Here is a 17772-nt window from a genome sequence, read left to right as displayed (position 1 = left end):
CGTAGTTCACTTATCTCTCGTAGGGATATATCACTGTCACTTTGGATCAAACATAAAGCACATACAAGCAGACGTTACACTCTACTCACTTCATAAAGCGTTTGATGCTTTGGAAATGTTTTATGATATTTGGAAGGAAAAATAAACTCAAATGCATCTTTACAAACTTCTCGCTTAACAACCATTTTTGACATCTCCCCAACACACAAACAAGGATTTACTATTATGCAAAGATGCTTTGTAACACCTCACTATAAATAGTGTCTCCTCCTTTCTCGAAAGGAGAAAGGCTGCTGAATCGATTTTTGGCGGTCCCATGGTTCCCATTGACCAGAGCAATCGTTCTGGGCTAGATTTGCTAGAGATTCTTACTGTTTCCTACACAAGTTTGAAGAAATTCCTTCAGGTACCTATTGTGCACTCTGTGCAAGCCGTACGACTACTTTTATTTAAGAATATCGACTTATTGGTAACTTAATTCTTCTAATACATGTTTTACTTGTCTTCAATATTATTATTCAATGCGAGCTGCCAGGAGTTGTCCATCAATTGGATTGAACTAATTAGAGTTCAATTTTCAATTAAAGATTTTCAGAAAGCGATAAATAGAGGTCATTAGTAAGCTCATCAGAGTTTTCAGACTTTCATCCACATCGAATTTCGAAGGTGGAAAAAAAAATCGCAAAATTTTGATGTCCGCCGTCATAATTGTATGACCTTTTGTAACGACATGTTCTTCTACTTTAGATTTGAAATCGTGAGTCTTGTAAATTGACGATTAAAGAGTGGGTTTTAATTTTGCAAAATCTATTTTGAAAACTCAAAATTGGTGTTTTTGTGATGAAAATATAGGAATTTTTTTTATCAGATGGGTTTATTCTCCGACTGGCGTGAGGTGAGAATTGTCGGTGTCGTATACTGCCCATACTCGCATAGCAGTCCCATTTGATTTTTTGCCACTTTTGAGTTAGCTCCATGAATAGTATTCATTTTAAGTGTATTTTCTAAAACCATGTTCCAAATTATAACTTTGTATGGACGAAATGTGAAAAAAATACCAAACCATGTGCGTCCCATATTGAAAGTACCCGCATATCATTATCACCACTGTTCAACTTAAGAACTTCAACATTGTTACTATTGAAAAATAGTTGATAACTGAAAGCTGCAAAACGAAAGGTACATTGTAATCGGTTGTAAACTTGAACAACAATGTGTCAAGGTGCAAGATAACAAAGTAAGCGAATCCCAAGTAATGGGACTGGTATGCGGATATTCAAGCGTTTAGTGAGAAAAATACTCGGATAACGAGTCCCATCTGCAATTCCACTAATTTTGATAGGGAAAAAACAATCACTTTTACTAAATTTTAATTGTTAACGGTTTTGGAACATTGCAATTATAGTATATTGATCAATGTCACCAGCATTTACTACTGCCAGCAGCGGCAAAACGAAAATGTTGGTTTTGTGTTTAGAAGCGTTTTTCGCGACATCATGATTTTCCTAATGGGACTGTATTGCGAGTATGGGCAGTATAGCGAGGTGACAATTGTCGACTCGAGTGAAGTGGCTCCATTAGATTCGGGTTTATTCCACGACTGGCGTGAGGTGACAATTGTCGGTCTCGTATAGCGAGGTGACAATTCTCGACTCGAGTTAAGTGCCTCTCCATTTGATTTACACGGCGAGTCACTTCACTCGAGTCGACAATTATTATCACCTCGCTATTCGACACCGACAATTCTCACCTCGCGCCAGTCGTAGAATAAACCCAATTGACTTCAGTCAATCACGGAATAGCGACCATTGATATGTGTAGCCAGTCTAAGCTAAGCTAAGATAAGAGACTAGTCTTAGCTAATGGGTCTATGATTTTTTAAGCACTTTTTCTCCGTTTCCTAGTTCATGAATATAGATAACATTCACTGCTCTCTAAATAGATGGAATATAGTTTAATCTTAATCCTGCCTTAAACGGGTCTACCACAAAAGGCCGAATCACAAAAGGCCGAAAATTTAAAATAAATTTTAGTGGAAGCCACAAACATTCAGCACACTTTTCTACAGTATTATGGACATTTTACAGTAGGGTAAGAGAGACATGATGCACAAATAACATTACTAGCTGATTAAGAGTGTATGATTAGTGTTTTTTGGGAATGTCATCTGGTCTATTCTTAGCTGACACACCTAAAATAAATTCTATTTTTTGTACCGCGATACCCCGATGGTGTTTCGGACTATTATCCCTACATCAGGGAATCATACGCGCACGAAATAACTACTAAAATAACGATTTATTTCGACACGCTAAAACGGCACATACAATGTAGTTGCGAGACGTAAACAAACTGATCTTAATGGACAACACATAGAGCACAACGACAACCAAATTAAAATACATAGATGCGCTTTTCATGCATCGCGAATGACAGTTATGCTCTGCCAGTGCGAGCCCAGCGGCGTGCGTGGTACAATCGGGTACACCGCAATAGGGTTGTCCACAACATCTCCCCTCTTAATAAAGGTGGTACGGGTCAAACCTGACCGGCGGTCTTCTGGTACGTGAAGAACGCCTAGGAAGATCTACCACCGATTCCACTTCGATAGCGGACTCGAAATCGGTTGATGTTGACGTTGCTGATGACGAAGACGTTGACGGGACAGCCGGCAGCTCGTGACGTGGCGTAGACGATGCACAAGCCGGCTCTGAACCTAATAGGGTAGGCTCGGGACTGGAGACTGACACTGATCTTGGCGAAGGCGCAGATGCAGCTGACGTTAGATTGCTTGGTGATTCTTCTAGATGACTTGGCAGATTCCAGGCTTCCAACAGAATGTCGAGTGGCAGCGAATGCTGGCGAGAGGTGGCTTGACTGGCGGATTGCTTCGGTGTCGTATCAGCAGCTTGACGACTCCGGAGTTGGTTGATATGCGAGCGCAGCATTCGGCGATTTTCGACCCACACGTTGTACATGACGTCTCCAATCTTTTCGACGACCTTACCGGGAACCCACTTCCAACCGTTACGGCCATGGAGCTTGGCGTAGACGGAATCGTTCCGGTCGAAAGATCTCGGCAGTTTGCCGTCGTCAGTCGTGGGCACCGGTGTTCTAACCGGCGGAGGACGCAGAAGCTCGAGACACGTGCGGATTTTGCGCCCGAACATGATCTCGGACGGCGATTTCTGATCCCGAAGAGCCCGGTTGGGCGTGCTTCGGTACGTCAAGAGAAAGATGTCCAAAGCTTCCTGAATGGATCCTCTCCCCTCTCGAATTTTCTTCACGGCTCGCTTGAAGGTGTCCACAAACCGTTCCGCTTGGCCGTTCGATTGTGGGTGGAACGGAGCCGTTGTAAGATGTTCAATGCCGTTGGAGGCGCAGAATTCGGCGAACTCGGCGCTGGTGAACTGGGTACCATTGTCGCTGACCAGCGTAGTTGGCATGCCCAGCCGCGCAAACAACCCACGGAGAATGCTGATGGTCACCGTTGAAGTGATACGGGTCGTTTGGACGATCTCTGGCCACTTGGAGAACGAATCGACGGCGATTAGGTAATACTCGCCTTCGATCGGACCGGCGTAATCGACGTGGACGCGCTGCCACGGTGCGGTCGGTTTGGGCCACGGCACTGGTGGAGAGTGAGGAGGTGATCTAGCTACGGATGCACACGGTTGGCATGATCTGACGAAGTCGACGATGTCAGCATCCAAGCTGGGCCAGTACACGTAGCTTCGTGCGAGGGCTTTCATTCGCTGCATGCCGGGATGGCCGCGATGGAACTGTTCCAAGCACCGCTTGCGATGCAGCGACGGGATGACGAGCCGGTCGGCAAACATGAGGCACCCGTCTACCACTGAGAGAGATTCCTGTCTGGCTTGGAATCGTTGGAGATCGGACCCTGGCAGTTTGGACTGGGGCCAACCGTTTTGGACGTAGTGGTAGACTTTGCGGAGCAGTGGGTCCGCCTGGGTACTTTGCGCGACGGCTCTGAAATGGAGAGGCAACACTTTAACTGAACCAGAAAGAACTGACCTGAGATCCTCTTCTAGGTTGATGCTGGCGATAACGTAATCCTCGTCGGGTTTCACGTGCTGGTTGATCAGCCTTGAGAGCAGGTCCGCGTTGCCGAATTTGTGAGTGGGGACGTATTCGATATCGAAGTCGTACAGCAGCAAGTTGAGCGCAAAGCGTTGGAGCCGGTTGGCAGTGTAGACCGGTATTCCCTTTTTGGACCCGAAGATACGGAGCAGAGGCTGATGATCGGTTTGCAATCGAAAGTGCCGCCCGAAAAGCATTTTATGGAACTTCGTGACGGCGAAGACGATGGCCAAACCTTCACGGTCTGGCTGGCTGTAGGCTTGCTCTGCTTTGGTGAGTGCTCTAGAAGCGTGCTGGACGACCCTGATGGTTCCGTCGGGGAACTTGTGGCTGATTGTTGCCCCTAGACCAACGGAAGAAGCGTCGGCAGAAACGATGATTTCCCGCTTCGGATCGTAGTGCGTGAGGAGCAGATCCGAGGAGAGTATTCGCTTGAATTGTTCAAACGCTTTCTGGCACTCAGCGGTCCATTGAAACTTCGTCTCAGCTTTGAGGAGATTGTCGAGCGGGTATCGTAGCTTGCGCATGTTGGGGACGAATTTGCCATAATAGTTGATGGCCCCCAGAAAGGAGCGTACTCCGGATACGTCGGTAGGAGGCGGCAGCTTGGTTATCGCCTCGATTTTGGCCGGATCCGGACGAAGCCCACGACTATCGACGACATGCCCGACGTACTGCACTTGCTGCTTTCGAAACGTGCACTTGTCGACTCGAATGGTGAAGCCGAAATCTTCGATTCGCGTCAAGACAGCCCGTAGATTGCGATCGTGCTCTTCTTCTGTTCTACCGCCGACGATGACATCATCGAGATAGCCGGACGTACACTGCAGGCCGGCTAGCATCGTATCGATGAGTTGCTGGAACGCACCAGGCGCGATCTTCACACCCGGCGGGAGGCGGTTGTAGGAGTAGAGACCACGATGCGTGTTAATGGTGAGCAACTTACGGTGCTGTTCGTCGACTTCCACCTGTAAAAAGGCGTCGGACAAATCTATCTGACTGAAGACCGTACAGCCAGACAACTTGGCGAAGATGTCGTCCGGAAGTGGAAGCGGCTATTGGTTCGGTTGGAGAGCGGCGTTCAAACCCGTTGAATAGTCTCCGCAAATCCGGATTGAACCGTTGGCTTTGCGAACGACGACGATTGGAGCGGCCCATTCGGAATAGTCGACCGGGGTGATGATGTTGAGTCTCTCCAGACGGTCGAGCTCTTGATCGACGGCGTCGTACATCGCGTACGCTACCGGACGCTTTGGGCAGAAGACGGGTCGAACACTTTCTTTCAGCTCCAACTTCACTTTGGTTTTACTGCACAAGCCGAGCTGCTCGCTGAATACCTTGGGAAATGCCGACTTGAGTGCAGCTGTAGACGTAGGAGAGCCCGATACGTGGCAACAGAAGGTGTCCATGGGAACGGACCAAAGGTTGAAGCTGTCCACCAAATCGGAACCGAGTAGGAGTAGCTGTTTCTCGGTGACACGGATCAACTCACGTCGTGTACTTACTCCGATGGTGACGTCGCACTCGAATTCTCCATCGAGCGACAAGATGTTGCCAGAGGCTGTCCTAGCGTTCACTGTGGCTGGTGTTAGAGCAGGGCTGCCAAGTTTCTGCCAAATTTCCCTGCTGATGACTGTGATGTCAGAGGCGGTATCGAGTTGTAGCCGAATTTCGGTCCCCGAAAGGCTAACAGGAACGAATCGGCGACGCTGTTGCACGCTACACACGTCTACGACTACCACCTTCGTTGACACATCTGACTTCCTGCGTCTGCTTCCAGGTTTTCGGAACTTGGCACTGTCGCAGTACCCCTCGCGATGTCCGAACTGACCACAATCCGAGCATTTGTGGTTCTTGTAGCTGCAGTCTCGGACGAAATGCAACGCACCGCAGAGCCAGCACGGGGAGTTTGGCTTCTTCACGGTGTCACTGGAAGGACGCTTTGTCTCACGGTCACGCTTGCTGAACCTCTTCCCACCAAACTTGCGAATTGCTTGGACTTGGCCGTACGGAGTCGGAGATTCTATCATAGCACTGTCGTGCTTCAAGTTGAACAGCCGCTGACACTCCTCGGAGAGCTGCTCTAGGGTGACGTCGTTGTTGTCCTCGATTTTGGTGAGGAGGCGAGTTCGGATTTCGACGTCATTCTCCGATTTCAGGCCGCACACGTAGACCAAGCACTTGAATTGCTCCTCGGAGAGCTTGCCAAGCTCGAATTCAACGCAAGCTTTGTTAACTCTGCAAGCGAACGCCACATGATCCTCTGAGGGATTTCTCGCTATTTGCAGGCATCGATATCGGCGACTGATTACCGATTCTTTTGCACCGAAGAGGCACTTTAGCTTGCTCACGGTCTGCGCGAAGGTGAATTCCTTCGGGAGTTTCGGTAAAATGTAGCTCACATACCTTTCATGTTCCGCTAAGCCCAGTTTTCGCATTAGAAGGCGAACTTTTGCTTCATCGTCCAGCCTAGCAGCATCCTTCTCGAAGAGATCGTCGTATCTCGAGTACCACGCAGCGAAAGTGACGTTGCTTTCGGCTTCGTACCGGAACTCCTTAATGTTGCTCGCCAAGGAATCAAGGATTTGTTCCGGGTTAGGTGGCACTTGAACGTTGATAGACGATGTGATGCTACGAAGAAACTGTTGCTGCTGTTGTTGTTGATCTTCGGTATCATTCTGCCGCTGAACTAGTCGAGCCAACAACTCATTATGCTGGGACATTTGCTGCTGCATCATCTGCATCATTTGGATGAGCAGAGCTTCATTGCCGGCAGGGGCTTGCGGTTGTTGTTGGAGGGGTGGGAAGGGTACATACTGCTGATGCTGCTGTGCAGTAGAAACGGGAATGAACGGCTGCTGCTGATGGGTTGTTACGACGGGAACGAAGATTGGCTGCTGCTGCTGATGGTGGGCCGCCGGCACGGGGTTGATTGGCTGATTTAATTGCTGCCGATTATTGCTCACTCCCGGGGGTCGACACCATTTCTTCCACTCTGTTCACGATCGTCGTCAGCCATCGCACTCCACTTACGTTTCTTCCGCGCGGGTGGCGAAATCGTGGGTTAGTTTTTTTTTTCACGACGGAAAAACTACCCGCACTCGCGAATTCTCGTCGCCACTTTTGTACCGCGATACCCCGATGGTGTTTCGGACTATTATCCCTACATCAGGGAATCATACGCGCACGAAATAACTACTAAAATAACGATTTATTTCGACACGCTAAAACGGCACATACAATGTAGTTGCGAGACGTAAACAAACTGATCTTAATGGACAACACATAGAGCACAACGACAACCAAATTAAAATACATAGATGCGCTTTTCATGCATCGCGAATGACAGTTATGCTCTGCCAGTGCGAGCCCAGCGGCGTGCGTGGTACAATCGGGTACACCGCAATAGGGTTGTCCACAACACTATTGAAGCTTAAGTAGTCGTACACGCAAACAAATTTTGTAGTATAATCTACTGAATCCATGGTTGAATTAAGAACTGCACCAACGATTTTCAACCGACTACAAAAATCTGTTAAGTTTACTAAAATCTGGTAAAAATCACTGACCAGTGCAGTAAAAGTGACCATGTCCATAGTAGTCTCGACTACATAGCATTGTATTTCAATCCGTGACACTCACCTTACAACACAGTGTGGTCAAAAGTACAATGCCAAACTTGTCAAATCAAGAATGTTTCTAGTCATAAATGCTGCTACTGTGATTAATTAAACCGAAAATATTTTCTTGTGTGGTGATGTTGACTATGTTCTGATAGAGTTAACAGATTAGTGTAGTCGGTTGAAAATCGTTGGTGCAATTCTAGATTTAACAAGGATTCAGTAGTTTCTACTATAAACTCATTTCAGTGTACTGTTGTATTTTGTACAACATAAGTGTAAAAACCTCGCGAAAACTGGAAGGGTATACATTGCCTGCTCGATTTTGGCAACATGCCAAAAATTTTCATGTTGCCTAAATTGAACCGTTTCAAAATTTAATGGTTGTTTTTATTGAAACTATCACCGTAATAATGACCACGAATTAACTTTACCTATTTTGAATATGGTAAGCCTTAAGAAGGCCCACAGAAACATTGAAATTGACAGGATCTGTGACTGACCATGATCCATTTTTGGGTACATGGATTTCCGTGTTGCCAAATTCAAACCGAGTCAAAATCGAACGGGCACTGTACGATGAAAAGTATTCTTAGTAAACATAGTACAGTCAACTCTCCTTGAGTCGATATTGAAGGGATCATCGACTTATGCAAATATCGAGTCATGGAACAGCAATGCTATGGAAAGCTGTTTGAGGGGACCATCATAGTAACCATAAAATTTTATGTTTAGTAGGGTTCCATGAGTCGAGTAATGGAACATCGACTCATGGAGGTTTAACTGTATTCTTATGATCACTTAAACACTTGTTATACCCTATTTCAGCAATCATTCTCCTGCTTGTTGCGTAAAAAAAACTATGTTGGCATTATACCGGGCAAACGCTTGCTGTCCGAACTCGCTGTCGCTCGTCGGACCTAAAAATGGAAAAACATTCTCTGTTTGCATTATACCGGGCAATCGCCTGGATTTGCTGTTTGCATGACACCGAATATATGCTATAAACAACCTTCGGATATCGGAGACTTCGGCGGCCTTCCTCTATCCTCAATGCGGCTTTGCCGCATGTAAATTTTGCACTGTTTACTGACATGACTGCATTTCACAAAGTATGGGCTTGTTCTTTTCATATCCAAGCTTTATTCTTTAGGTTTGTAAGTTTAATTCGGCCTTTTGTGATAATCCCTCTTAGAAGTGGTACAGAATATTATTGTCCACAACTTTTTTTCCACTGAAAATATTAAAATACGGAGTAATAGTTGACGCTCTATTATGCAATAATGGTTGAAAAATCTCAAGAATCGCTTAGCTATCGTAATGTTCTGAATGGCCTAAAAGATTTACGCATGGGTTCAAAACGTTAATTCACATATTCAGTGAAATACACAAATTATTTTAACTTGCACCGTGGTACATTACTCAATTATTTCAGATACAGTGGGATTCCGTTTTTGGCATGCTCCGTTTTTGGCATGCTCCATTTTTGGCACCCCCCCGATTTTGGCAACAATATGGATCCGTTTTTGGCAACATTTTTGAAAACCATTCAAATTCGTATTTTTTTGTAAATATTATCGTGTCTGTTGCTTTATTTATCTGAATAACAGGTCAACTACGCACCGATTACATTCCAGAGCTCCATTTTAATCGATATTCCCCCAAATATCATTATCTATCAAGGGCTCCCGTACGCGCTTATTTACTTCAGGATGGTCATTGGTCATGCATTCGCAACGTTTCATGAGGCCATAAATCTCCACCAGAATCTCAACTAGAGACCAATCATCTAACTACTAAAAGTATAATTTTATTAGTTATTTCACCAAACTCTTTTCCAATCTTACTTACAATATTTGGTTTCTCCTTTACGCCCTAGACCACTTCCGTACAGCTTATCTTCACTTCCAACTTTCCAACTTCTTCGCCTACTTTCGCTCGACTACCACAGAGTAATTTACTTCAATTTTCTTCCCTTCTAGGATACCGTCGATGCGAACTGGGTACTGGATACAACCAGAGTCGATGAATAGAGAGTTGCGCGAAGAGACTTCTTTGAATGTTTGTTCTTCTTCGTCTTCGAAAATAGCCCCTATCTGTTTTGCTGGTCTGCTCGATAGGTAGACGGTTTGACAGTTCGATAGGTAGATTTGGTTTCACTCTTCGCGCAACTCTCCATTCATAGACTCTGGATACAACGATTCGGAAACTGTGTCCGAAACTACTTCAATTTACGAAATTCACTACCAAATATGCTTTAAATTTAATTAGCCGGAGCAACCAACTTCTACGGGTATTTCCCAATGGCCGTTTGTCCTACTCTTATTTACAATAGTCTTCAACCCATCTTTTTCTTATCACTACTATCTCTCCTTCCCCATTCAGCCTTAGAAGGCGAACGATGCAATTCGCTAATAACAGAAAGGTATGCCCAAATCGCCTTTCTGCTTTTTGTGGTATTGGTCAGCTACACTGGGCAACGCGCGGTGTTAACACGCCCCAGCCCGTAACATCCTGTAGTTCCTCGGAACTTCTGGTTTTACCTTCAAATTTCCAACACCGCTACGTTTGCCACCGCACGTCTGTATACACCATGAGCTGTTCGTATAATCGCCTGTCTAACTCGTCCATCGGGTCCAGGCAACACTTCTTCCACGATCCCTCTGCTCCAGTTCTTTCGATTTTCCCGTCCACCAAAAACACTAGATCGTTCACTTGTAACTGCTTCTTTTCTTCAAACCACTTGGTACGTCTGTTAATCGTCGGCAAATACTCCTTCAACCATCGCTCCCACATTTGGTTTGCTAGTTGTTGAGAACGCTTGTAGGCATCCCGCAAAGATGCTGCCGTATCCACCGTCCCGTCTACTATCAAATCGGCATTGACCACTGTTCCGCGAAGGAAGTGGTTTGAAGTGATTGCTTCTTCGTAGGCCGCTTCTTGTGACATGTATGTTAACGGACGAGCGTTATCTGAAAATATTTCACTCGGCACACCTCGTCGGCAGCTGAATCGTCGAATGGCCATTAGGCAGGATTGAGTCAACAAGCTCGCAACGAGTTCAAGATGTACGGCTCGAACAGCAAGGCACGTGAACACCGCAACCCACCTTTTCTCCTTCCTGCGTCCGACAGTAACTTCTATTGGTCCCAGATAGTCGATACCTACTGAATGGAAAGGTCGGATGTACGCCGCCATTCGTGAAACTGGAAGAGGAGCCATCATGGGCGCTTGCGCACGACATCGATGCACTTTGCACCAAACACACTCATTAACTGCTTGGCGAACTGCGGTGCGGATATTCGGAATCCAGAATCTCTGGCGAAGCTCGTTCGTTACAGTCTCTCGGTTTGCATGACCGAACTTCTCATGATAGAACTGGATTACTATAGTATAACTTCGGCCTTACGAAACTCTTTTTCTAGAGGACGTTGAGTTGTCGGTAGCTGTGCGAGTATCAGACGTTGTTGATTCCTCGTAGCTGGTATTGTCACTAATTGCTGGACTGTTGCTTTACGTTTACAATTATCGATGAATCTGATCACGTACGCTGTTACTCTCAGAACTTTTGTCCAACGAGAACATCGATCGACATCGATGACAACATGAAAGGATACGAAACCCCTGACTTCTTCGTTTGTTTGCTCTATTGGCGTATTTAGGTTCAGAGGTCCATCGTTGGAAAGTTCATACTGAGTGTCCAGCCCACTTGAGTCTGCCAGTAGGTGATACACTAAAAAAACACTTCTCTTCAAATTTGGAACAGCTTGTTTGAACAACCTAAAGGCAACAAAAAATCTATAACCCACACAGAGTTGAATTATAAATTTTGTCTCACTTCTTTAGCTCATTGTTTTGATTATTATGGAGTTACATACACTGTGTATGAAAAACACTGCAGTAATAAATACAAAACAGCAAAATGTTGTGCATCATAGCTTTTAAGTAATTTCATTAAATGAATTTCGTTATTCCCTATAAAAAGTGTATATTTTACAATATTGTATATATTTTTTTAAGAATTCCAATGTGCAATTCAATACCGGCACCATGACAAATGCGAACACAGTCCAAACTACACTTTATTCTCAATTATATCATTGAAGCGTGCAATAAAAACGATTGAGAGTATTTTAACTTTTAGTTTGTGTTATTAGTGTGTATATTAATCTTTCTGCGTCAACTATTTAGAACTATGCTCCCTCTTTGTTGGAGATTCTTCGAGACGTTAGATTTGTTAAGATACGATCCAGAATTCTATACAAGATTTTTAATCAAGGATATGGGTCTCAACATTATCAAAATGTTCCTTACGAGCCTGATCTATGAGCTTTCTAGCTGTACCATGGAGAATCCTTAAGAGTTTCTCGGTTCTTAAGGGATTTCTCAGAAACTTCAACGGATTCTTGAGGATGTCTGCAGATTCCTAGTGGACACTGAAGGTTTCTTGAGGGATCCTGAGAATGTATACTTAGTTATTGCGGATTAAGTCCAAAATTTGGTGATTCCTAATAAATTGTTATTATTGTTAGGGCATCCTGTTATTTTCTAGCGGGATAATGTGGATTTGTAGTAGTATTTTGAGTATTTCTGGCGAAATCTTGTAGATTTTGAAAAGGTTTCCAAAGGAATTTGAGGAGTGCTAGTAGTAGCCTAAGAATAATAAACGTTTGAAAGTTTTCATTGGAAGCTTGAGAATTTTCGTCAATATTGTAGCGATATTCCTAGCAAGATGCTTCAAAGCCCTAGCGTTTTCCTGTAGATTACTTGCGAGTCGCATTTATGGATCATGAGATGTAGTTGTTTATGTTTGCCTTTTTGACTGCAGTCAGTCGTTCATTATGAAATGCTTTACTTTATCAGAAACATAAATTAAAGGAGGAACTTAAAAAAAAAAAATTGTAAAATTTTGCGCTAAAGTAAGTAAGAGGGAAGTAAGTGGGAGCATGGAGAAGAAAGCAATGAATACTAGATGGATAGGTACCGTAAGGGAACGGCGAGAGAAATTGGATTAGATGTTGAAAAGGGCATACCATATGGAACAGTATTACTTGAAACGTCCTTCCTTGTGGCTAACGTCCCCTATGGGAACGGCTAGGCGTGTTTTTAGAATAACACCACCAAGACAGCCAAAAGGAAGGAGGTTTCAAGCGCCCCAATACTGTTTGGCGATCAAGCAGGTTCTATCGATCGGTGGCTTATATTTTTGAGGAATCATTACACAGTGGATGATTTGTCCATATCATGCGTATTTCTCCCCGATAAGCCACACACATATATGAACTGCGTTTTTCTTTTTAGCCGTTTTGTTATTTTACATACAAAGATGTCGACCGTAAAGGCCCAAACGCAATGATAGCGGAACGGCAACGGAATGCGGTACCGGTTCGCCAGTATGAATCACACCATCTCGACTGAGCTGTCAACGAATGAAAGTGAACCAACACTAAGTCAACTACCATGTTATAGTTCAGGCTGGCGAACCGGTTCCGCTTTCCGTTGCCGTTCCGCTATCATTGCGTTCGGGCCTTAATAATTATATTTTGAATTTGTTTACCGGTTCACCTATAGGGGACGTTAGCTACAATGAAGGACGTTTCAAGTAATACTGTTTCATATGGTATGCCCTCTTCAACACCTAATCTAATTTCTTTCGCCTTTCCCTTACGGTACCTATCCATCTAGTATTCATTGCTTTCTTCTTCATGCTCCCTCTTACTTCGAGCAAAATAGACCGATATGCCGGTAAACAAATTAAATAAAAAAACTCATGCCGTTTTGCAAAACCCAGCGCGTTTGTTTTGTATATACGTCTTTGTACAGTAATACATTTTTTTTTCATATTCTTACACAGTTTTAGGAAAATGTTCAGTTCTTGTACAAAGGTCTCTTTCGCAATTAGTGATTTTACATGGCCCAGTCATTCAAATAGTGTAAATAAGCCTTCTAAAAAGCATTAAAGACGTTGAGGCGTAAAAAGTATGTATGTAAAACGTTTGCCACAATTATCATTACGGCGCTATAGATTCATAGCATAGTACAACCCTACGGAAAACTGCTTCGAAGTGAACCGTTCTGATGTCTCGATGCCATATGGTTCCATAAGGATGATGTAATAACGTTCTAATGATGTTTTCAAAACCAATAATTGAAAAATAAAATTTAAAATAAGGGTTCCGATTTTGGCACGGTTCCGTTTTTGGCAACTGAAAATTTCGACTTTGTTGCCAAAAACGGAATCCCACTGTATAGTTAAACCTCCATGTTCCATTACTCGATATCGACTCATGGAACCATACTAAACATAAAATTTCATTATTACTACAGTCGACTCTCCACATCTCGATGTTCTACATCTCGATATCTCTCCCTATGTCGATGATTTCATAAGCCCCTTCAATCTGCCTACATTTTCACTCTTCATATCTCGATATCCTCCTTATCTCGATATCTCCATATCTCGATGTGTTTCTGTTCATTTTTCGTTCTCAATTTTCTCTCCGTAAGACCAAAGTTTTGGGATTCAAAACAAATTAGGAGCGCAAAATGACGGTTGTTTGTGTCTTACTTTCTTGGCAACGGAGTGTTTTTCAATCTAGTATTCATCAAACAAAAATGTTCTTTGTCTCGATCTCTCCCTATCTCGATGGTCCCTTCGATATCGAGATGTGGAGAGGCGACTGTATGATGGTCCCCTCAAAAAGCTTTCCATAGCATTGCTGTTCCATGACTCGATATTTCCATAAGTCGATGATCCCTTCAATATCGACTCAAGGAAGGTTAACTGTATGTTAGAATCCGCATAAGAAATTAACTCCGGAAAATGAGTTTCCATGATCAAATTTAAGGTTTTATCCGGAGTTTGGGTAGAAACTCCGTCTTCTCGTTTTAAAGAGCCAAGCTTAAACATGTGATCTCGCAAAATAAGTACAATCGCTACAAGCCCTGTCATCGTTGAATATAGATTCCTTAAGGAAATCACTCAAAATCCTCTAAAAAGAAAACAATTCAAAAAAAAACTTCGAAATCTGTGCTGCTCGAAATTTAACACTAAATAAACTGCCCATACTCGCTAACAGTCCCATATTCTATGAGATTCCCTATATAAATGGGACTGTTATGCGAGTATGGGCAGTAAAGCCTACAATAATGTTAGGAAAAGTGCAAAATGTCCTGATTTTGAATCTCCATAAGATGGTAAACCAAATGGAGAGTCATTTCATTCGAGTCAAGTATTGTTGCCTGGCTTGATGGGTGGTGAATCATACTTTGGAATAGAATAATAAAGGTTGATACGATTATGTAGTTTATTTGACCATTCGAGGTGAGTGAGATAAGTGTATAACGCGTTATGAAGACAATCGTATCTTGGGGGTTACAATGCTTTGATGTAATAAACGGTGATCTAGTTGAATTTAATCGGCAGTCGATTTGTAAAGGATATATAGTTGAGAGATAAGTGCATGGCATGCAGTGTAATCAATACCGCTTTAAAATTATGTGCATTATCTGATTATCTGGTTGCTATTAAAACTGATCATCCATCATGAACACGTCCATCAAGTTGTCCTCCTTGGATTGCATAAAACTACCGGATGTTAACGGGAAGCTTCCCCCCGTTGAGATGGCATTATTATTGGTGGAGGCCCCTGCCAGTGTGGAACTGGTCGATGACCCAACCGTGGATCCAGAAGAATTCGTTGCAGCAGAAGTAGTGGTGGCTGTCTGCTGAGACTGTCAGGAACTGGCACCGACCTTCTTGTTCTGCTTGATTGCAATGACGTACCGTTGGGCCACGTACAGAGGCGGAGAATAACCATCGGCATAGGTCGGATCCTCGAACAGCACTTCGTACTCTTCGTTGGCCGTCTGGGGAAGCTGATTTATGACTGCCTTGTAGAAACAAGTGGTCTGAGGATACAGCGCCATAACGGTTGTTCCCTTCGGGAACAGTGCTTGACCGTCCGTTTCCGGGTTGGCTCTCATCAAAGGCAACGGAACAATCCGGCGTTTGCTCAAGATGTGCCGATCCTTCTGCTCTTCGTCGATGTCGTCCACTTCGTACTTGTTGGCCGAAGAAATGTAATGGACTACCTCGGCCAGAATCCAATTCTCTTCGTCTTCCAAACCTTTCACCAAAGCGGCCACCATGTCCCCCGGTTTAGCTACGTAACTATTGTCGGCCGGAATGCTTCCACACAAGGGAGGAATCTTCTCTCCAGGCTTGCTCACAAACAGCGGCAGAGTTTGGGCCGATATTTGCAACATTTTCATCAGGGCTCCTCGTCGAATGGTTTCCTTGTTCCCGGCATTCCTTGCCTGGATTCTTCGTTCGTTCCGTATGTTCCGGATATCCTGAATCTTGGCCAGAGCTTGGCGGATCAAATTCTCCTCTTGAATCGCATCCTGGATACCGGTTTTGTACAGAGCTTTCAATTTGTGGTTTACTGCCGCTGATTTCTCGTCGCTGGACATCTTGGCCAATCGGATCGTGTTGACGATGTTGGGTTCGTTCCTTTTGCGTTCAGCATCGATTTCCACTATCAAAGATTTGAGGGAACGCAGACGCTCCTACATTGTAAATCGTTTATCAATATTTGAACTTGGGATTTTACATCAAATTATGCTTACCTGCACTTGGAGCATTGCCTGCTCCGCAGTTAAAGGCATTTTTGAGAAATTAATTCCTTATTTTTCTTCAAGAACTTTGAAAAACTTTTAAATTAATCTATCGAACAACACGAACTGCGTCAATAAACAAAGCAATGCATCTGCCAGCCAGCAAGCTCATCCAAAAAAAAAAACAGCAGATGCACTTTTGCATTGATCTGTCACATAACTGTTATACAAAAAGATACTACCCATAGGGTAACCAATATATTTTGGACCCTCTGGGCAATTTTCCTATAAATTTCCCAGTTTGAATCTAGAGACCAACTCAATTTGCATGCCATTTTGAAAGATAGGACTATTCCTCACTTGTATCAACTGTTTGTACATATAAAATGTGTTTATTTTATCTGATGGTTGGTATCCACTTCGTAAGTACTGTGCAAAAGGATAGGACAAGTAATGGTCAAGAAATACTTCAGCTGTTAAAATTACTTGAGCTGTATCCAGTTGACAAGTAGAGCTGATTTCGTAACATTGGTAACGCCTGCTGTACAAATCAAATGGAGCTGTCACTATTCCGTACGGAAAAATGTTCCGCTCAATTATTCCGCAAGTAAAAGTGACACTTCGCTCATTCTGGATCAGCTGTCAAAATTACTTTGGTAATTAGCAACAAATTGTACTTGACCGCTCTACTTAGGATGTGGATACTAGGCTTGAAATTGATTTAATTTAATCAGTTAATCCATGCAACCGTTACAACACGTTACTCACATAAATAGAAGCCGTCAGAAATTTTTCAAATGTACACGGAGACGGAATTCAACTCAATTTTGGGTTGTTTCAACGCAATTCCGTAGTTGAGCCCAATAACTCAATTTTGGCTAAATTTCCAAGGTCCCCACTACGTAGTTTGGCTTTAATTCCATTAGAAAAATATACTCAATTTTGGGTTGATTTAACGCAAGATTGAGTTCTTTCGATCCAAACATAAAAAAGTTGCATTTATCCAAATTTGGCTTCCCGCATAGAAATTTACCATATTCGAAACATTCGCGAATATAACTAGAACATACCTATTATACTAACCCATTAACGCTATGTTCGGCGTACATTCGATGAACTACGGTAAAATTGTAGCATAACCAATAAAAACTATAGTTGTAATATTTAATGAGGTTTAATTATGGTATAACCGTATCTCTTGAATGGTACCATAAGCGAGAGTTACTATACCGTAAAAACTGTGGTACCCTTTTCTGGACGGTCAGCGAAAATATTGATGGCCATGTTTGTTGTTCCTTGGCGCCGTTTATCGCTGTTATTGGAGTTTTTTGTGTGAATTAATCATTTTTGTGATTAAAACAATTGGAAACAGTACTAGTTTTGAAGCGAAACTATGCGAACGTTGTTATGCCAGGTAAATTATACAACAGTT

General features: G+C 43.4%; 1 protein-coding gene across 1 annotated transcript; it reads right to left on the bottom strand.

Annotated features, from left to right (window-relative positions):
* Nucleotides 1–15014: 15014 nt before the first annotated feature.
* LOC5572768 (SAGA-associated factor 29) lies at nucleotides 15015–16525 on the bottom strand. Its single transcript, XM_001660539.2, has 2 exons — nucleotides 16353–16525; nucleotides 15015–16292 (listed from the first exon to the last, which is right to left on the bottom strand). The coding sequence occupies exons 1-2, from the start codon at nucleotides 16389–16391 to the stop codon at nucleotides 15459–15461; spliced, it is 873 nt and encodes a 290-aa protein (XP_001660589.1). The 5' UTR covers nucleotides 16392–16525; the 3' UTR covers nucleotides 15015–15458.
* Nucleotides 16526–17772: the final 1247 nt, after the last annotated feature.

Source organism: Aedes aegypti, chromosome 2, assembly GCF_002204515.2.
Source record: "Aedes aegypti strain LVP_AGWG chromosome 2, AaegL5.0 Primary Assembly, whole genome shotgun sequence".
In the NCBI taxonomy this organism is placed as follows: Eukaryota; Metazoa; Arthropoda; class Insecta; order Diptera; family Culicidae; genus Aedes; species Aedes aegypti.
The sequence above is the reverse complement of the archived record's forward strand: the minus strand, read 5'-3'. Positions and strand labels throughout refer to the sequence as shown.

Excerpts from the sequence above, each read along its gene's own strand:
- LOC5572768 (XM_001660539.2), bottom strand. The coding sequence starts at position 16,391 with ATGCCTTTAACTGCGGAGCAGGCAATGCTCCAAGTGCAG. Across the intron at positions 16,293-16,352 it reads AGGCAATGCTCCAAGTGCAG|GAGCGTCTGCGTTCCCTCAA; the intron begins GTAAGCATAATT and ends TTTACAATGTAG.